Genomic DNA, 22,545 nt, shown 5'->3' with positions numbered 1-22,545 from the left:
AGGATCCGCATCTGTGCTGTCACTGATTATACTTCCCTGCTTTCCTAGGACTACAGATGTGTCCTCATGCAACACTGCTGCAGTTGCGCTAAATAGCCCCTCTCAGCGTGCGTGCGAGACTCTGCTAGCGTCTGGAATATTTTTGTGTCTTTTTCCCTGGAAAGAGCTCCTAGGTCGTATCACAATGTGACTAGGACGCACCAGGAGACACTGTTGATTAATTTAATGTGCGATACTTGTATATCTGTGTGTGAATCTGTACAATGCAGCGCCTGGGGCTTTTTCTTCCCGTACCAAGTTCCATTTTGCTTTGTATACAGACTCTAACATACAGGCGTCACATATCAGATTAGCAGAGTTTTCTGGTGCCTCTTAGTCGCATCTCGGTGTTAGCTAGATGTATTTCTGGCAACGCTAGCGGAGGTGCACGGGACCTGTTGTGTCACTTACGTCAGGCATCTTACATTCTGTGGCGTATTGAGGCTGGATGTATGAGGACGCATCTGTATCAGAGGGGAGCAACACACAGAGGGTGCCAAATGGAAGCCTGATAAAACCATAATCTCACTACTGGAATAGAACACAAATCAGGACAACCTGTAAGGCTAGAGTGTGTCATTTCCTCCATTAATAAACGTATTGTGTGCCAATTTTACTGAACGCCCCTTGGGTAAGATTAGGAGCTATATGCAACATTATTGGTTAAATAAATGACTAACTAAATAGCTGAACAGCTAAATAACCCATAATGACAACCAAAACTCCAAGTTAGATTATATGACACACAAATGTAAAATAGATGATATATTTCTACACTTTGCCATGTCAGGTTACGTCTGAGCTCCCGTCTGGCATTATTCATTTGCCATATTTTTAATACAGTTCCCTAATGTGATTTTATATATGACAACAAGAAGAAATGTCAGACAGTTAGGTTGATATGACCCCATGTATAAATCCAATTCCCACAATGCATGGGGAAACATGCGGGTGTTGAGCTGCTGGGGGGGAGGGGAGTTTGGGGGTTGTGGATTAGGGTTAGGCTGCAGGGAGGGGGGTGGGGGGTTAGGTTTAGGCACCGCCATGGGGTTTGGTGTTGTGACTGCTGGCATCCCGTCCGCCGGTCAACCATACTGAACCCCTCCTAGCACCTAACCTGACACTTAACCATAGAGCATAGTGTCATATACAGTTATTTCAGATGGTGTACTCCATATAATAATGGACAAACACAAACGTAAAAGAAAAAGAGGAGCAAGAATAAGCAGCTATTATAGTAGATTAAAAAGGAATAATGGAGCATTCCCCTACAACTCTGAGAAGCTGAAAAACTGACAACACATGTACTTGTCAGTTCCTATCAGAAACTTAGAAATTCTTATTTGGTGATTTAAAGAGGTAAATTTGGTAAAGAACCTGGCACATTGCTCCCCATGCAGTGCCGGTGGCATAAGGGAGGGGAGGGGCGGCGAGGAAGGGGAGACAGATGGCTCTGCTGTGCACTACTGAGCCAAAATTGTTCCTGATTATAGATCAACTCTAACAATCATACTAAAATATGCTAAAAGGTCTTTACTGCGTTTCAATAAACTTCATAAAGATCTGCAAAGAGAAAAACTCCAGATGAATTAAACAGACATAAAAGAAAAATAAGACAGCGATATAGTAAGGTAATTTGGTAGAGAGCGCAACAAAGTCTGGGAATATTTCATATTCATTTAATCTGAAGCAGAAAAAAAAATAACAAAGTTAATTAAACTTTATAATTAGATAGTCTTCACATAGCGCCGCCATGAATAAAGAACATTTCTATCTTCTCAGTATTCCTGTCTATAGTTATCTCAGGCGTCAGGAGGTGGATCTGCTCAGAGTCTGTTCTATGTCCAGCCAGAATTCTCATTAGAACAACACCTCCGCTGGGAGAATAGCTATACTTGCACTCTAATTATGACTGCATTCTAAGGGGTAAATTTACTAAGATTCATATTTCACCCGTGTTTACCCGAGATCAAGCATGAGTGAGATCGATCAGACACGGGTGCTTTTTCTTAACTAAAGGGCCCCATACACTAGAGCGATAATGCCCGATTTTAGAGGTGTTCCCGAACCGATCCGATGCGCGTTCCCGTGAGCATCGGATCGGATCCTCCAGATTGAATGTGCTGCACATTCAATCTGGTCCGACCTGGGTTCATGGCTTGGGATCGCCCAGGATCGCCAAGATATATAGTATGCAAATGGGCAGCATCCGATGTATCTTGGCCGATCCTGCCCCCCGGGAAGCTGCCGGGGGAATCGCCTGCGATCACCTCCGACATGACATCGTTCTAGTGTATGGGGCCCTTAAAACACGGAAATTACTACGTTCCAGTGTTTTAGTTAATCGTGTTTTCTGATGGTGTATGTGTCCGTGTTTGGCTGCCGTGTTTACCGGAAGCCAAACACTCCTGAACGTGAAGACTGCACAGATCAGTGAGATCCGTGCAAGCTTCTCTGTATAAATTTGCAAAAAGTGTAAAAAAAAAAAGAAAAAAGTGAGGTGTGCCCCTTCACACACACAGGCATAACCAGCCCCGGGATCTTTGACCCGGACCTGGTTAAAAAAATACAGGGGGATAAATGCAGAAAGTTCCCTTGTATTTTAAGAACCAGCACCCGGTCCTGGTTCCAAACATATGGGGGGAAAAATATGTAGGTGTCCCCCATATTTTTTAAACCAGCACTGGGCTCTACTAGCCAGGGAGATAATGCCACAGCCAAAGGGACACGTTAATATTGGTCCCCTGGTCGTATGATTAACCCAGTAACTAGTCAGCCCTGGCCAGGGTTCCTTTGGGGAGTGGGGACCCCCATAATAAAGGGGCACCCCACCTCTAGGCACAAAAGGCCAGGGCTGAAGCCTAAGGCTATCCCCGGCAGCCCTGGTCGGTGAGCGTTGAGTTGATAGACAATTTCATTTTGGTTTGGAAAAAAAATATATTGTCTTTTACAGGAAGGACTACAGGTCCCAGTAAGCCTCCCCGCATGCTGGTACTTGGAGAAACACAAATACCAGCATGCAGGGCATTAAGGACCCACTGGTACCTAGAGTCCCCCTGTAAAATAAATATTTTATAAAAGACAGAACACGCGCATCTTGAAAGTACAACTTCAATAAACACCTGTGCCACTCACACTTTATTGTTGTTTAACTCCTTGGATGCCAACATGGAATGAGCATGACCTGATCTACACTAGGAATAGGCGAGTATAGAATTTTTTTTTTTCCGCTATCGTGGATGCCTACAAGGACAAGAGGACGTGATTGGCTACAGGGAGTGTAGATAAACAGTTTTGCGCTCTCGCACATACTTATTAAAGTTGTACTTCGAAGGAGCTTAGTAAATGTACTCCTAATACTCCATATATTATCTGTGGTTGCGCTATAATGCAACAAACATTGCCTATGGCAAGATTCTAAACTCCAAGCATAACCTATGGGATCACTCTAATACTCCCAACAATACCCGTGGCTGCCCTATAATCTAATCCTTCCAGCATTTCCTATGACTGCACTGTAATACTTTGAGCATTACCAAGGGCTGCACACAAATACTCTGGACATTATCTATGGCTAAACTCTAATTCTTCGAAAAATTACCTCTTGCTGCACTGGAATAATATGAGCATTACCTATGGCTGCAACCTGTACTACGAGCATTAGCATCTTGCACAGCTGGCTGTATCATAATGTGTGCAGATATTTTAGAGTTGCATGAATGTCTGCTTTACTCCAAGAGAGAACAGTAGTATATGTGCCTGGGTTACACCATGAGAGAACAGTATTATATGTGCCTGGGTTACATCAGGAGAGAACAGTAGTATATGTGCCTGGGTTATACCAGGAGAGAACAGTAGTATATATTCCTGGGTTATACCAGGAGAGAACAGTATTATATGCACCTGGATTACACCGGGAGAGAACAGTAGTATATGTGCCTGGGTTACACCAGGAGAGAACAGTAGTATATATTCCTGGGTTACACTGGGAGAGAACAGTACTTTTTGTGCCTGGGTTACAGCAGGAGAGAACAGAAGTTTTTGTGCCTGGGTTACACCAGGAGAGAACAGTAGTATATGTGCCTGGGTTACACCAGGAGAGAACAGTAGTATATGCGCCTGGGTTACACCAATGTGCCTGGGTCACACCAGGAGAGAACAGTAGTATATGTGCCTGGGTTACACCTGGAGAGAACAGTAGTATATGTGCCTGGGTTACACTGGGAGAGAACAGTAGTATATGTGCCTGGGTTACACCAGGAGAGAACAGTAGTATATGCGCCTGGGTTACACCAATGTGCCTGGGTCACACCAGGAGAGAACAGTAGTATATGTGCCTGGGTTACACCTGGAGAGAACAGTAGTATATGTGCCTGGGTTACATCAGGAGAGAACAGTAGTATATGTGCCTGGGTTACATCAGGAGAGAACAGTAGTACATGTGCCTGGGTTACACCAGGAGAGAACAGTAGTATATGTGCCTGGGTTACATCAGGAGAGAACAGTAGTATATGCGCCTGGGTTACACCAATGTGCCTGGGTCACACCAGGAGAGAACAGTAGTATATGTGCCTGGGTTACACCTGGAGAGAACAGTAGTATATGTGCCTGGGTTACACTGGGAGAGAACAGTAGTATATGTGCCTGGGTTACATCAGGAGAGAACAGTAGTATATGTGCCTGGGTTACACCAGGAGAGAACAGCAGTATATGTGCCTGGGTTACACAAGGAGAGAACAGTAGTATATGTGCCTGGGTTACACCGGGAGAGAACAGTAGTATATGTGCCTGGGTTACATCAGGAGAGAACAGTAGTATATGCGCCTGGGTTACACCAGGAGAGAACAGTAGTATATGTGCCTGGGTTACACTGGGAGAGAACAGTAGTATATGTGCCTGGGTTACATCAGGAGAGAACAGAAGTATATGCACCTGGGTAACACCGGGAGAGAACAGTAGTATATGTGCCTGGGTTACACTGGGAGAGAACAGTAGTATATGTGCCTGGGTTACACCAGGAGAGAACAGTAGTATATGCGCCTGGGTTACACCAATGTGCCTGGGTCACACCAGGAGAGAACAGTAGTATATGTGCCTGGGTTACACCTGGAGAGAACAGTAGTATATGTGCCTGGGTTACATCAGGAGAGAACAGTAGTATATGTGCCTGGGTTACATCAGGAGAGAACAGTAGTACATGTGCCTGGGTTACACCAGGAGAGAACAGTAGTATATGTGCCTGGGTTACATCAGGAGAGAACAGTAGTATATGCGCCTGGGTTACACCAATGTGCCTGGGTCACACCAGGAGAGAACAGTAGTATATGTGCCTGGGTTACACCTGGAGAGAACAGTAGTATATGTGCCTGGGTTACACTGGGAGAGAACAGTAGTATATGTGCCTGGGTTACATCAGGAGAGAACAGTAGTATATGTGCCTGGGTTACACCAGGAGAGAACAGTAGTATATGTGCCTGGGTTACACAAGGAGAGAACAGTAGTATATGTGCCTGGGTTACACCGGGAGAGAACAGTAGTATATGTGCCTGGGTTACATCAGGAGAGAACAGTAGTATATGCGCCTGGGTTACACCAGGAGAGAACAGTAGTATATGTGCCTGGGTTACACTGGGAGAGAACAGTAGTATATGTGCCTGGGTTACATCAGGAGAGAACAGAAGTATATGCACCTGGGTAACACCGGGAGAGAACAGTAGTATATGTGCCTGGGTTACACCGGGAGAGAACAGTAGTATATGCGCCTGGGTTACATCAGGAGAGAACAGTAGTATATGTGCCTGGGTTACACCAGGAGAGAACAGTAGTGTATGTGCCTGGGTTACATCAGGAGAGAACAGTAGTATATGTGCCTGGGTTACACCAGGAGAGAACAGTAGTGTATGTGCCTGGGTTACACCAGGAGAGAACAGTAGTATATGCGCCTGGGTTACACCAGGAGAGAACAGTAGTATATGTGCCTGGGTTACACCAGGAGAGAACAGTAGTATATGCGCCTGGGTTACACCAGGAGAGAACAGTAGTATATGTGCCTGGGTTACATCAGGAGAGAACAGTAGTATATGCGCCTGGGTTACACCAGGAGAGAACAGTAGTATATGCGCCTGGGTTACGCCAAGAGAGAACAGTAGTATATGTGCCTGGGTTACACCAGGAGAGAACAGTAGTGTATGCGAGTGGGTTACACCAGGAGAGAACAGTAGTATATGTGCCTGGGTTACGCCAGGAGAGAACAGTAGTATATGTGCCTGGGTTACACCAGGAGAGAACAGTAGTGTATGCGAGTGGGTTACACCAGGAGAGAACAGTAGTATATGTGCCTGGGTTACGCCAGGAGAGAACAGTAGTATATGTGCCTGGGTTACGCCAGGAGAGAACAGTAGTATATGTGCCTGGGTTACACCAGGAGAGAACAGTAGTATAAGGATGGATTCAGGTACAATCTGCCAATAAAAAGCCTCTGCCGATCATCATCCGTAAGCACTGTGCACAGGGGACCAATCACTATCTATAACACCTATGTATTACTCCGAGCATTGCGTATGGCTGCATTCTAATACTCCGAGCATTTTTTTCTCTCGGCCTCTCCAAATCCCAAACGGCTTTATTCGCTCTAATATGCTTCCTTATCGCAATGTTTTGCGAGAGGACCGTCTCACGAGACCTTCACTATAGTATTCCAAGCACTGATCGCAGCTGCACTCTCAAACTCAGGGGGCAGACAGAAAATACTAGAGGCAATCTGCGGGTACAGAATAATCTGCTACAATAACGGCTGCTATTTGCCAGGAAAGAAAGGTCAGCTGGTTGAGGCACTGCGTCTAATTACCGGCGTATGTCCTATTTACAGCGCTGACAATTTGAAAGACATTACTGCCATATGACTCGGGGCCGGGAGACGCTGGCAAACTTATCATAAATGTTTGCCCTTTAAGACAAAATAAAGCAAAAAAAAAAGGAAGACTTTCATTATTGTTATTTTATGCAAAGACTATTGAGGAGAGAAATAAATCTACACACGGCATTTAAAGGATGACAATGACATCAGTGCGTAACACTAATTGGCTCCTTTTAGGGAGGCAGCGAGAGCAGCCCGATAGTTCCCTGGAAGTAAGAGAGACGTACGGAGGACCCGGCTGTCTGTGTGAGCTTTGAGGAGCGGATTATTAATATAGACACTAGTTTCAGAACATCAGCTCAAAGAGCATAAAAACCAGTTTCTTTGTTCCAGGACTTGACAGTAGACTTTTTTCCTGTCTCTGTGACATCAGCCGGGATCCATCACACCAGCATAACCTTTACATGCCAGATTTTCTACTGGCCTGAAATTAGACACTGCATAATAAGGGCTAAGTGTTGTCTAGATAGAGGAGACGGAACCAAGAGCTGCTGAAACGTACAAGACAGAAGCAAAGGCAACTTGGGAAGTAAAAGCGAGGGGTGGGGTGTGGGGGGGTAGAGGCGGAACCTGGTGGTCCCATGGGCATATAGCATGACACACGTTATAATTCCCCACTGTTGCACAATACACTCTGTACTACTACTGCTGCCCCCAAGTAATGATATCACCATAGCACTATCAGCAAACTTATCAATGAAGGTGTCTAATTAGCTTTTTATCATCTGTCTTCGCAACACTGACATCTGCTGGCTAGGAGAAGGTACTGCACCTCACCATAAAATCATCAACCGATGCAATAAACCAATGTCCTCTAAGCCATAATGGATTTTATAAGATGTCATAAGAGATTGTCATTTGGATAATACCAATCCATTAAATACAGATGTGTCCTCATACCTCTAGCCTCAATACGCCACACAGCGGGAGATGCCTGGAGTGAGTGAGCTGATAGGTCCCTTTAGGGCCATCTTAAGATATAGGCACATGGACCCGTGATTCTAGGGGCCTTCGAGCAGGGGCTGGCTGGGCCAGTGGGGCATCTGTCCACCTGGGCTTGTGCTTCTGGAGCTTCTTTGGAGGCAGGTAGAGTGTGCACACCAGCCGCTCTGATTGTGCATTACACACAATCATTGTATACCTGCCTCCTAGGCAGGAGCGGTTCTTGGTGTGGGCTAACAGTGCCTGCGGCCTGGGGGTGTGGCCGCAGTCACCCCGCAGGCGCCCGCCGCCTACCCGAACCCTGCTCCCCGGCTGCAGCAGACGCCGCGGGCTGTGTGGGTGTCCGCTGCAGCCGGCGCACCTGTCAGACGCTATAGGTCATTATTGACCTCTAGTGTCTGTGCGGCGCTGCTATGGGAGAGACGTCATGGGGAGAGGGCGTCAGTGGAAACTTTCGCACTGGGAGCCACAAGGTGTAGAACCGGCCCTGCCCATAGGCTGCAGCCAGGCAGTGAATGATGACTGGAGCTATCCACCAATCAAAGTGCTGACAGCCATTCACTGTATGGAAGCATGTGAAGAGACGACACGGAACCGCAGAAGGGGTCATTTATTATTTTTCTTTTTTTCATTTATTCCTGTCAATGGGTGGATATGGGCCCCAATACATTACTTTGCCCAGGGCCTACAATACTAGTAAGACATTCCTCGGTCCCGTGCAACTTTGCTGATGTGTGACACTTGTATATCTGTGTGCGACTGAGTCTCTGAATCTGCATAAGTAGTGCTGCATATACAGAGCCTCAGTCGCACACAGATATACAAATGTCGCATATCAAATTGATCAGCTCAGTCTCCTGGTGCATCCTAATTGCATCACGTTGCGACTAGGATGCATTTTCGAAACAAAAAAAAGACACCAGCAGAGTCTCATGGATCCTGGCGTGCCTGGGTTGTTTGACACGACTGCTGCTGATGTAGGAGGACACATCTGTACAATGAACCTTTCTAGAAAGATTGATTGTTGTATTTAAACATACCTGCAGGGAACTTTCGTCCTGTCGGCCACCATTGTCCACTGCTGCTGGTTGATAGAAACCTCAATGTAGTAACTGTAACTCCGATCATCGCAATCCCACAACAATAACCTAGAACAAAGATAAATGCGGATTAGCCAGTAAATAGCCAAACAAATAAATACACAGCTACTTCCACCACCATGACAGATAGCGGTAACACTTATATGGAAGAATATCAGAAAATACTGGAGACACATCTGTCAGCAGTTCCGTCCTTTTAAATAAAACAGGAATGAGGCCTGAAATAAAGGAATGGATTTAAATTGACTGCATCGTATGCCTGCATAGCTTAATATCACATCACTCACGCCCCCGCTGCAGGTGTGACAGTCACTGGAAATTGATTAACATCAGTAATTTCTAAATAAGTCAGACATGTCATCACTTCCAAGGTATTTCTCATCTGCGAGATGTCAGCTGCAAATCACCGTCATTCTTATTCAATATTGTAGCTTGCTTATGATATTGTGAGCTGGGAGCAGAACGAGGGGAGTCAGAACACAGACAGAGCCCCGAGCATTGTCACTGAAACCAGCGTCTGATACGGGGTCTTTGTAAGAACAATCAGGAAGGAAAGACAGAAAATAAATAAAACACTCATACTCTTTAGTAGAACTAGACGCACTTATGATCTCATTTGAAAGTTTGCTTAAAACAATGAAGCCTTGAAAAAACATTAACGACTGATGAGTCTAAAGTAGACAGGTATGATGTACACTGTACTTAACGAGGATGTTCAGCTTTAGTACTCCCTGACTCTTCCAAACCAATTTCTTCAGCAATCGCTGCATCTGAGTCAGACAGCGCACCCGTCAGTCATTCCTTATCACGTGCACCAGATATAATCAGCTGTTCTTGAGCGCTAAAGACTTTATTACAGATGAGAAGATTTTTCGTTGCCAATCATCCATGCTGCAGAATAACCGCCGGGAAGCTGGATCCAGGAGTTAGAGGTGATGGCATTCCTGCTGCATATGACTTTATTACAAAGCAGGCAACGTACGTAGGACATAATTCTGCAAAGGTGCAGTCAAATGTTGCAGATGATCTTCAAATGTAGAATTTACCACCTGCAACTTGGGGGGGTTACATGACTCCTGCAGCAGGGGGGCAGGGCCTTAGCCCAAAAACAGCCCCCGACACCTCTCGCCTGCTTCAGACTCCTGCATCTTCTACAGCACGAGACAGAAACGGGTCAATGTGGTAGAATCATGGAACAGACCAGTGGAAAAGAGTAGACAATCTGGTCCAACATGAAGAGGATGAAAGACAACTGCTGACAGGTCCGAGAATCAGACTGAAGAGACAAAGTTTCATGATGCGGCAATGCGTCATGAAACTCACTGGGTACCCATGGTACAAAGGGGCAGATGTATTAACCTGGAGAAGGCATAAGGAAGTGATAAACCAGTGATAAATGCAAGGTGATAAACGCACCAGCCAATCAGCTCCAATATGCAAATTGACAGTTAGGAGCTGACTGGCTGGTGCATTATCACCTTGCACTTATCACTGGTTTATCACTTCCTTATACCTTCTCCAGGTTAATACATCTGCCCCTATATGAGTACATGAGTTGTCTCCAACACTTTGCTGGGCGAGGGGGGGGGGGGGGGGGGCGAGGGGTGTCATTCCGAGCTGATCGTAGCTGTGCTAAATTTAGCACAGCTCCGATCTTCTTCCCTGACATGCGGGGGGACGCCCCGCATGTCAGTCCGGTCCCCCCTCGCAGAAATGCAAAGGCATCGCACAGTGGCGATGCCTTTGCACTTCAAGAGTAGCTCCCGGCCAGCGCAGCTTTAGCGTGCTGGCTGGGAGCTACTCATCGCTCCCCGGCCCGCAGCGGCTGCGTGTGACTTCACGCAGCCGCTGCGGCCCACCCCCCGTTCGGTACGGCCACGCCTGCGTTGGCCGGACCAAACCCACAAAACGCCGCCCCCTCCCGCCCAGCGATCGCCTCTGCCTGTCAATCAGGCAGAGGCGATCGTATCCCTGCTACGGCCTTCTTCATGCGCAGTAGGGAACCGTTCGCTCTGCTGCGTTAATACGCAGCGAGCGAACGGGTCAGAATGACCCCCGGGATACAGTCATTGGGTCGACCACACTTATGTCGAAAGTCATTAGGTCGACCACTATTGGTCTACATGCATTAGGTCGACATGGAAAAAGGTCAACATAATGTTTTCACATTTTTTTCACATTTTTTAAACTTTTTCATATTTTATGATCCACGTGGACTACGATTAGGAATAGAAACCTGTGCCGAGCGCAGCGGTAGCGGAGTGAAGCACCTTGCCCGAAGCTCGCTATGCGAGGGGACACGGTGCACTAATTGGGGTTTCCCGTCACTTTACGAAGAAAACGACACCAAAAAAAGAAAAAAACAAAACCTCATGTCGACCTTTTTCCATGTCGACCTAATGACCCATATCCTTGCTACACATACAACTGTGCCCTACAATATACATTACAGCTGCTTGAGCGGTGTGTAGATATATCTGTAACAAAATGTAAACGTTTAAAGTAAAAGTGAAACTTTTAAATTGAATAAAATCTACCAGGTGTGATAATCTTATTAGAACGCCACGTTAGAGATAATACATTTCCTGCTCATACAGCTGCAATGACATTTAGATCTGTAAAGGGAGGGAAGAAAATAGCAATATTACATCTAATTATATCCTATGAATTTATTTTTTGTTTAAAAGAAAACATTTTTTAATTACTCAATTTCTTTAGATGTTACATTACTAGCTACATTTGTTTATAAGCCAGTACAATATAACGTGTGCGGCACTCTGGCAGCCATTTCCTCCAGGCTTTGTCTGTACCCTGCTCCATCCACTGTGCCCGATATTCTGACATGTTCCCTGTACACGAGTCAGAGAAGTGTTGCTGTGAAGCATCTTTACAGTGTTCTTACACAGTCTTTAGCTTGCAACAAACCTAGGGACTAATTCAGACCTGATCGCTGTGCTGCAAATGTGCAGAGGTGTGCGATCAGATAGTCACCACCCAGGGAGAGTGAAAACCCGCCCCGTGCAAGTGTGCGAATACATGTGTACGCCGTGCGAAAACTTCACCAAACAGCGGACAGCTGCAAATCCGTTCTCAGCTCACTCACCATCTAATGATTTTTCCAGTCTGTGACCTACTCTCAGTGCGATACAAACAGGCTGTTCGGGTCCGGGGCGGACGTGACACACCCTCCCTGAAAACGCTTGGACACACCTGCGTTTTCCCGACACTCCCAGAAAACGGTTAGTTACCACCCACAAACTTCTGCTTCCTGTCAATCACCTGCCCAGCGATCAGAATTTTCGCACCATCCTGTCGCTGTTTCACGTTGCGCCTGTGCATTGTGGTGCATACACAGTCATTTGATAATCGGACGCTGTGCGATTTCGCACAACAGCGATCGGGTTTGAATCGGGCCCATAGCGCATTAGAGTTGAGAGCAGAAAGTTCCGTCTTGGCCTCCTCGGACCATACACTCTACCTCCGCTTGGTATGTTGGTCTCCCACCTGCTTTCTGCTAATAGTTTTCTTCAACAATGTTATTTTCCCCACACTCATACAGTACAGATAAGTGGAGGGCTTAGGACATTTTAGTCCCATGGACAGTTTTGCTCATCTCTGCCATGGAAAGCTGTCACTTTCTCAGGACTGCCATAAACCTCTTGATTGACTTGCTGGGCAGTACGGATGGTGTAATGGTTAGTGTTACTGCCTCACAGCACTGAGGTCATGGGTTCGATTCTTACCATGCGCCTGTGTGGAGTTTGTATATTCTCCCTGTACTTGCGTGGGTTTCCTACACAGGGTTGGACTAGCCCACAGGGGTACAGGGGAAACCACCAGTGGGCCCCACTGCATGCAACTGCAGGGGCCTCTCCTCCTCCTCTGGAGATTAGGTTCCAGACTGTGCACTTGAATTATACATTATACATATGTTACCTTATACTGCACAGGACTATGGTGTTTTCTCTACAGTGCGTTGCTGCTATTAATCTGGTAGATTATCATGCACGCACTAGCAGTATTTACTATATATATTTATCAAGGGGCCCAGAACATGCACTAATGGTTAGCCAAGCCTCTAACCATGGGGCCCTGTAATTGCATTTCCCCGGTGGGCCCTACACACCCCAGTCCGACACTGTTCCTACATGTACTCCAGTTTCTGCCCACGCTCCCCACAAAAAATTTGCTCTCACCAAAAAAAATAATCCACCATTTTGAGTGCGTGCGTGCGTGCGTAGGCAGACTAGATGGGCCAAAGTACGAAGTTTCCCTATCAAGTGCCCTTTTTGTACGCTTTGTCTCGCTTTTAAGGATGGCCTGTTCTAAACGAATCTTCAGTCACATTCATATATTCTTCATTTGTTTATGACAGACTTGACAGTGCTGAATGGGATTATAAAAGTCTTGATATCTTATTACATCTTCCGATTGGTATTTTTAAATAACAGTTTCAAGGATTTATTTTGAACTTTCCTTGATCTTCACGAGGAAGCTCAGAAATGCATAACCAGCTGTGGTACCACTAAAAGAAACTTGTATTTATTTTGAATAAGATTAAATTGCACATAGGTGGGTTTCAATTAATTATGTGAACATCAGAGACAGCTGATTGCACCCGGACTTAATTTGTGATTAACAGATGAAAGCATTGGAATGGATTTTGTTTGGTTAACATTACAGAATGGTGTGCCTCGTAGTAATAATAATAATAATAATAATTTAAAGTCAAGTCCATAGCTGACAGTTGTGCTGTTCTATCTAACGCGAACAACTGACAGCTACTTACTGGCATCTCACAACTTTGTGTGTTGATAACAGGCATGAAAACAAGGACAAAATGATATTTAAATGAGTTTCTGGCTAATTACTTGTGTCAACGGAATTCGTTTGATCATCGGATCCACCGTACGATTTCAGATGCAGTTCTTCAAAAGCAAAGAGAGGATAAATTAAATCAACAGATGTACAATGCGATCGGAAAGCTTTAGAAGTGACGCGGATGCGGCTTCTGATCATCGGATTAGAAGGAAGTTGTTCATCTTACTGGTCTGGTCAAAGCGCTGCCAAGCGACATTACAGCTGCACTGCAACGGTTTCAGTCCCTTCTCTGATCACACATTAAAGGAATCAGCATGTCACACCCGGATGGGTCGCAGACTGAATATTCCGACAGTACAAACTGATTGGAAGTCTTGGTAAATAATGGAGCCGATGGGAAAGGTGGACAGCAGAGGTGGAAGGATGTCCATGTAGGGAATTAAGTAACGTTGAACGATAGTCCTTTCATCCAATAAGTGTCATCACACACAAATACACACTGAGGGGCGACGGAGACCAATCTGAACACAAAACGTGCCATTAAACATATTCCACATTCACTGTGCGTTACAGGTGTACATTCTGTTCATCATTAACCTTCTTCTGTGCCTGCACGCCAACTTCTGGGCAGGTATAAATATTCCGGAGTATTAATGCGAGACTGTACATTGCAATTACTGCCAGGAGAATGTTCTGTGTTCTCATGATCAACGTTCCGAAACATTAAGCTGGATGAATTCTGCCAACCTCCAGTGCACTGGGTTTAAATGAGCAGTTTAACAAGATATTTAGCACAGAGGAAAGCCCAGACCAAAGTTTTATTTAAATAATGTCTCAGGCATTTTAACAGGGATATAAGTAAAAAGCATGTGTATTTATAACTTTACGCTGCCATTATCTTTGTAAAATGTGTGTACTGTAAATTATTATATATTATCAAACAGTTGAAATGGTTTGAATCATGTCTCAATGTCGCTGTGGGGCTCTAAAATGTGGCTTGAAGATGCATTTTGAAACTCAAACCCGTAGAGCTTTAAGTGATAATATGATGAATACAGAAAGAGAAGGGAGAATGGAATATTCCTTACAACACGTGGTTTGGAGCACTCAGAGAAAGTATTCATGAGGCATTCCAGGTTAGTTTTTCCATCTTCAAAAGGCTTCTGCCTATAATTCTGAAGGGGCGTCTTTTCACCTTCCAGATGACTTTACATGAAGAATGCACTTTTCACAATTAAAACCATTAAATTGTACAATAATAAATAGTCAGAGCAAGTTGCAATACAATTCCGTCTTTGGTGAATGCGCCAGTGCCAGATTAAGGTCCACTTGGGCCTGGAGCTGAAATTTATGAAGGGCCTATTGTGTGCTGCCGCAAGGGGTGTGACCAGCACACCAAGAGTGTGACTAGTGATGTGGGGGTGTAACTAGTGTTGTGGAGGTGTGGTCTGCACAGGGGGTGTGGCCTGTACATATCGTGTGACTAGCGCCTACCTTCAAAAATCTCCATTTCCCCTGCTCTCCACTTACATGAACATTGCAATGTGAGAGTCTATGAATGAACAAACCACTTGTTAATGTGACTGTAATACAGATGTAGCCACGCTCATCGTGGCTGCATCTGTGCCGAACGAGCACTCTCGGCGCAGCTAGCCCAGAACTTGACAGTACAAGGTCCTTCCAACGTGGCATCCTCTGCTTGTTCATACCGAGCTTACACCTGCCCCCTTCTTTGCAGCTCTTTGTGTGGCAGCAACCCCTCCTGACTATTATTTATTTATTACCAGGTATTTATATAGTGCACACATATTCCGCAGCGCTTTACAGAGAATATTCAGCTATTCACATCAGTCCCTGTTCCAGTGGAGCTTACACTCTATGGCCCTCTTTCCGATTTGTTCGCTCGCTAGCTGCTTTTAGCAGCAGTGCACACGCTAGGCCGCCGCCCTCTGGGAGTGTATCTTAGCTTAGCAAAATTGCGAACGAAAGATTAGCAGAATTGCGAATAAATAATTCTTAGCAGTTTCTGAGTAGCTCCAGACTTACTCACAGATTGTGATCAGCTCAGGCCGTTTAGTTCCTGGTTTGATGTCACAAACACGCCCTGCGTTCGGCCAGCCACTCCCCCGTTTCTCCAGCCACTCCTGCATTTTTCCCTGACACACCTGCGTTTTTTTGCAAACACCGGGAAAACGCTGAGTTGCCGCCCAGAAACGCCCCTTTCCTGTCAATCATTTACCGAACACCAGTGCGACTGAAAAGCGCCGCAGAAGCCACAGCAAAACAGCTACGTTTTGTGTTAAATAACTAAGCACATGCGCTCTGCGTACCATGCGCAGTTAGCAACAAATCGCAGCATAGCGAAAATCGTCAACGAGCGAACAACTTGGAATGACCCCCTATATTCCCTATCACATATACACACAGACACATTCACGCTAGGGTTACTTTTTGTTGGGAGCCAATTAACCTATCAGTATATTTTTGGATTGTGGGAGGAAACCGGAGTACCCGGAGGAAACCCACGCAAGTACGGGGAGAATATACAAACTCCACACAGTTAGGGCCATGGTGGGAATCAAACCCATGACCTCAGTGCTGTGAGGCAGTAATGCCAACCATTACACCATCCGTGCTGACTACAGCAGTGTGGCTCTCTGTGTCATTTACAATGAGCGGGGTATATATTGGAGGCGCACAGGCAACAGAATAACCCCTATAAATCCTGGTGTCCTGTGTCTGCAATAGCGGTGAAACATCAGCGGGGTTATGTATGGCAATCATAGAAAAAAGACCTTGAAACATAGTAACTACCGACAGAAACAAAATAACAACATATAGAAACAAAATAGCAACATAGTGGCGTGCAGTCCTACAAAGGAAGATAATGTACAGTAAATTACGACAGTACAGAGGCCGTCAGTATGTGGTATCAATAGGGAATCTATTGGAGAAGACTGACAACATACAGGACAGCATGCAGGCTATAAACAAAAGGACATACTGTATGTGGGAGAACTATAACAATGCAATAACAGCACAGAGGGTATCACCGATAGGATGCGTCATACGGCAAGTAATAGTATAATATCCCACAGCACATGGCATAGCAGTAATAGAACAAACAGCAAGGCGGCTAATAAAATACATAATACACAAATATTGCAGAATGTGAAATACAAAGGGACCAAATAATGATGAAAATAGAAAATAAAAAGTAACAAATAAAAAAAAAGAAAATAGAAATAAATAAAATTAAAATAAAATACACATACAAAATAAACATAATCCACAATGGGTTGGGTATGGCTTTCCGGCGCTGGGGATCCCAACAGTCAGCTTATCGACCGCGGGTTCCCGGCAGCAGAATGGCAGAGGAGGCGAGCGCAACGGAGCCCCTTGGGACTCACTGCCTTCGCCACTCTGCAGGCTAGGTGGTGAGCTGCTCTCGCCACAGGTTCTATTCCCACTGTATGGGAATAGTCCCTGCTAATCAACATGCCAACTGTCAGGATTTAGAGGGGGATGGGATGTAGCCGTCAGTAATGTGACCAGCGGTCTACTGACCGCCAGTCACATAACTACATCCCTCCACAAGATGACAAATGTGATAAATAAGCACATACAGCAGTGCCATGTCAAATAAATACGCCCAACCCCCGGTGTAATGTCACACAATGACCCAGACCTCAAAGTGGGCTAATAGGGCTTCAAAGGTGGACAATACCAAAACTCAGAGCACATACCGATGCAGTAACTAGCAGGTATAAAGGGGCAAAACCTAGTAAAGGGCCCAGCACACACAACAGTGGCCAAATATATAAAGAGCAAAATAAATTAAATGGCCTGGTAAGGGTCTAAGTCTATCCATAGAGATAGTGATGTGCACGCAGCGGTACCATAAATCGCATAAACATCACATATATGGGTTGCAGTCAATTTACCAGCTGTCGGGATCCTGGCATTCAGGATACTAATGCTGGGATCCTGACACCCAGAGAAAAGCCGGTGGTCGGAATCCCGGATGAGGCATGGAATTCCCATTCGGATGGAGGTCCACTCTACCACTCGAGGGCAAATAGAATAGTGTGGCGAGCGAGGGGACTCACTGCGCTCCCTGACGGCATTCCGCCTGACGGGATCCCAGCGTCAGTCTCCTGACTGCTGGGATCCCGAACGGCGGTAAAGCATACCGAACCCATATATACGTTGGCATTAAAACACCATTTTGTTTCACTACACTGGAGTCTCCTGAGTGTCGCTTTACTGGAATATGGTGTGTGTGTGGGTGGGTGTGTATAATATATATATGTGCATGATGTCTGTCACTCCACCGATAAGATCACAACTTGTTCAGGTGCCATTCGAAGTCAACAGAACCACATATACAGTAATAAGGTCCCTGAAAAGTTGACCGCAATCTAGACTATGTCTGGATTATTTCATTGGGTGATATATATATATATATATATATATATATATGTATATATTTATTTAGGATCTGGTTAGCATACCGCCGTTCGGGATGCTGGCAGTTGGAATACCGACGCTGGAATCCCAACACTGGCCAGTAGATTGACGCTGGGATCCCGACATTGAACACAATGCCGACACCGGAACTCTGACTGGCATCTCGATCGTAAGTATGGCGGGGAGGGTTAGGCTATGCTTGACGGGGGAAGGAAGATAGGTTCACTACTCTACAGGAAGGGTTAAGTGGGGGAGAGGCTAGGGTTAGGCTGTGGGGAGGGATGGTTATGGTTAGGCTGCGGGTACGGGTAGGGAGGGTTAGGGTTAGAAAGGTAGAAGGGGAGGGCTAGAATACTTACCTAGCAGGTGTAGGGATTCTGCGGTTTGGGATGCCGCTGTTGGTCTTCTTTGAGCACTGGCATTACAAGCGCAAGGATCCCAATGCCATCCCATAGATATATATATATATATATATATAGAGCTACATGTGAGATGGGACAGCTGAGGAAAGGTTGAGTGGCCGCCAGGGTGAGTATGGGAGTGTGGAAGGGGGATGGGTGAGGGGTTTGTGTCTATACCATGATGGGGAGGGGGAGGGGAAGAAATTGGGATGAATGTGTGGGATCCACCTGGGATGGATTGGGAAGGAGGCACGGAGGGGGATTTGAGCAACAAAAGGGAAGGGAAAGGGTTTGGGTAAATAGCAGAGAGAGGGTGGAGCCAAGCAGGTGCAGGCACTGACTGAGGTGACCTGTCTTAAACTAGTACATACATACAAACAAAGAGATATATACAGTTTCAAGTCACCAAATATAATTGCTAACATCTTCATTGTGGCAGTGCATACCTTTCTATACAGCACTGCACTACAGCGCTTCTGTGATCAGCAGCCACATACCGCAGCTCAGTCAGGATCATCAAGCCTTACTTCACGGACCTGAGCTCGGCTACTCCAGCTGTGCTACAGGGCAGTGCATGTTCCAATCACCCTGTGGGATGTGCGCCATGATATCATGGAGCGGCAGTGCGGGAGAGGTCCAGAGGCAGAAACCGAAAGTGAAGCACCTGCTGCACCGCTATTACCGCCTTCTCAAGCTCTTCCTGCGCTTCACTTTCAATATTCCCGGTTTTTCTACCCCCGGGGCGGGAATAGGGGGAAGCGTTTGATGTGTGAGTGTACGAGACCTTATGCGGCCATTGGAAATGCTGTGAGCCTTTTTTGATGGGGGGCCTGGAGCTGTAGCTTCATCCGCCCCATTATTAATCCGGCTCTGACACACACACACACACACATACACACACACACACCTCCACCACATATACACACACACCACATATACACACACAGTACACACTATACACACACCCACCACCACATATACACACACACAGTACACACTATGCACATTTAGGACACACACACACCACACAAACTGTTTACACACACATTAATCAAGAAGCTATTAATTTAACCTTACCAGGCCTCTTGTAGCAGCAGCTGAGCTCCACGTGCAGTCTGGGAGGGGGGGGGGGGGGGGCGAGCTTAGGCCTGTGAGTCACTCACAGCAGGACCCCAGAGAAGGAGAGGGTGGGGCAGCCTGCACGGCTCCTGCTCCGTGACATCTCAGGTGAGAGTGCTGGAGCCGGAGGAGGGGGCATGGGAGAGAGGAGGCCGCTGGCAGTCTGTGACAGGAAAAAGTTTTTTCCTGTCAATGCTGCCAGTTTGCTGTGGGTCTATTTTCAATGGGGGGCCTGGAGCTGCAGCTCCATCCGCCCCATTGTTAATCCGGCCCTGGAATGCGCCACAAACAAGAAATGCACTGCGCACAGGAGTAACCATCTGACCACTGTAGAACCGCTTCCTTCATTAAACGTCTCAGTTTTCTACTGAAACATTGGGGTAAATTTACTAAGGTGGGAGTTTTTTGTAGAATTGCTAATGTTGCTCATAGCAACCAATCAGATTCTACTTAACATTTATCTACCTGCTTCTAGAAGATAATAGATACAATCTGATTAGCTGCTATGGGTAACACTATTATCAGCAGTTTGTTATATAGCGCTGCAAATTCTGTTAAGGGGGGTACTCACGAAGCGATCGCTGCTTAAAATCTAAGCAATCTGACTAGATTACTTAGATTTTAAGCAGCGATCACTCCGTGTGTATGCCCCACAGCAGCCCCGCGCATCGCTATCGCTGGTGCTAGACTGGCCTGCATGCAGGCCAATCTAGCAGGTCGCTCACTTCACCCACTGGGTGAAATGAGCGGCCCCCCCGTCTCCCCCCGCACGCTCAGCACACATCGCGCTGTGCTGAGCGGGGGGAGAGATGTGTGCTGAGCCAACCGCTCAGCACACATCTCTCCCCTGATCTGCCGGTGAGTACTGGCCTTTACGCTTTACATCTGGACACAATGATAAGACAAAACTGGGTAAAAACAAACAGTCATAGAGGTAGGAAGGCCCTGCTTGCAAGCTTACAATCTATGGGACATCACCAGTTCTAAAAAAAAACTCCCACCTTACTTTTTACTATATACAGAACTTTTATGTGTTTCAAAGTTTTTACTGCATAGGTTAAAACTAAATGTCCCTTATAAAAATAAGCCATAAAGTTGCAAATATGCACCTGAGTGAAGCTGTAGTCTCATCCAAGACTCCTTGTCTGAGTGAAGTATAAGCCGTAGTCTCATCCAAGACTCCTCGTAGGAAAATCATGTCATGTTGACCAAAATGCACCTTGGCCCGAGTCTCATTTAAATAATCGCGTCTTGAAAATAATATCTCCTTTATGAAATGTAGTTGTGAAGGCGCATTCACCGAGAACAAATGGAATTCACCATCAATCTGAAAATATGTTGTCCCCTCCTGCAGATGCCACCTCCTCCTGCAAATGTTTATTTTACTGTAAAAACACGTGACTTTCCAAACAGGCCTTTTTGCACTTTAAGAAATCCCCATCTCACTAAAGGTCCGGTCTTGAGGTCGACACTCATTAGGCTGACCACTATTGGTCAACATGCATTAGGCTGACTTGTCACTAGGTCGACACATGAAAATATCGACATGAGTTTTAAAAACCCCAAAAAACCCAACATTATTTGAATTTTTTCATACTTTACGATCCACGTGGACTATGATTGGGAATAGGAACCTGTGCCGAGTGCAGCGTTAGTGGAGCGAGTGCACGGTGCACTAATTGGGATTTCCGGTCGCTTTACAAAGAAAACACACACAAAAATATTAAAAACTAATGTCGACCTTTTTCCATGTTCACCTAAGGGCCATGTCGACCTATTACAGGTGTCGACCTAGTCACTGTTGATCAATAGTGGTCGACCTACAGCAGTTACTGTCGACCCTATGAGCAACACCCCCCTAAATCGCATCTTGAAAGTGCAAAGATATCCAAACCTCCAGCAGTGCAAACATCATGCACAGGTGAAAATGTCTGCATGCCCCCCCCTCCCCCCCGCACAGGATACGGCACAGCTAATATACAATGCTCCCTCTCCATCATTTTATACAATGCACTCTGCCCAAGGACATCACAGTTTTGCACTGCCTTACACACACTTTAACATCAATGTATTACAGGAACGCAATTTCCATTAACTGTAAATGTTGAGAATTAGTTCACAATCCAATACATTTTGCTGTAGCAAATAATTGTTTTCCACATCCAGAAGCCAGAGCTGCCCGGCTGGCAGAAATAACGCTGTCCTGCCACTGTACTCTGTGGCAAAGTTGGGTTTTGACTTGAATCTCTACGAGACGAGATGAAGAGGTCTGTGGGGAGACGGCTGCGTTTAAACACCAGGCGAATTTATTCTGCATGAGCTGCCTCTCAGCCGAGGTTCTGCCAGTTAACTCCATGAATATTCACAAGATCACATTACACAGAAGGACCAATTTCTACTAATCCCTCACAATATATTCCAAACAAGCTCGCATCGGAGAGGGAAACATCTGATTTACCGGGACGCCAGAGCAAAGAGAGCTTAACAGGCCCGGTCACCGCTCAGTGTCGCGTCAGTACATTATGTCTTTCTGTATTTCCTCACATCTAACCCATTTACTAAAATTCTAATCAAGGGAATGGAAAGAGGATGAAGAGATGTTATAGGAGCACACTGTATCGGAACACAATTAATTTAAATGTATATTACAATTTGTTATTAAAAACATGTAACTTTTAAATTAACGTCAAAGAACAAGAAAAATGTTAACTCTTGACAGGATCCCGGGTAACACAAG

General features: G+C 45.7%; 1 protein-coding gene across 7 annotated transcripts in view; it reads right to left on the bottom strand.

Moving 5' to 3' along the window:
- The window catches only part of BTBD9 (BTB domain containing 9), a 260,485-nt gene that overhangs the window by 36,377 nt on the left and 201,563 nt on the right, over positions 1-22,545 (bottom strand). For all 7 annotated transcript variants that reach the window (XR_010176244.1, XR_010176243.1, XM_063918860.1 and 4 more), the window contains exon 9: positions 8,938-9,045. Coding sequence is in view for 5 of the 7 variants with exons in the window: in XM_063918860.1 (XP_063774930.1) it covers positions 8,938-9,045 (108 nt within the window). In the remaining 2 variants the exon portion in view is untranslated. The remainder of the gene's footprint in view (positions 1-8,937; positions 9,046-22,545) is intronic.

Source organism: Pseudophryne corroboree, chromosome 4, assembly GCF_028390025.1.
Source record: "Pseudophryne corroboree isolate aPseCor3 chromosome 4, aPseCor3.hap2, whole genome shotgun sequence".
Classification (NCBI taxonomy): Eukaryota; Metazoa; Chordata; class Amphibia; order Anura; family Myobatrachidae; genus Pseudophryne; species Pseudophryne corroboree.
Note: the sequence above shows the minus strand (reverse complement) of the source record. Positions and strands in the feature narration are given on the sequence as shown.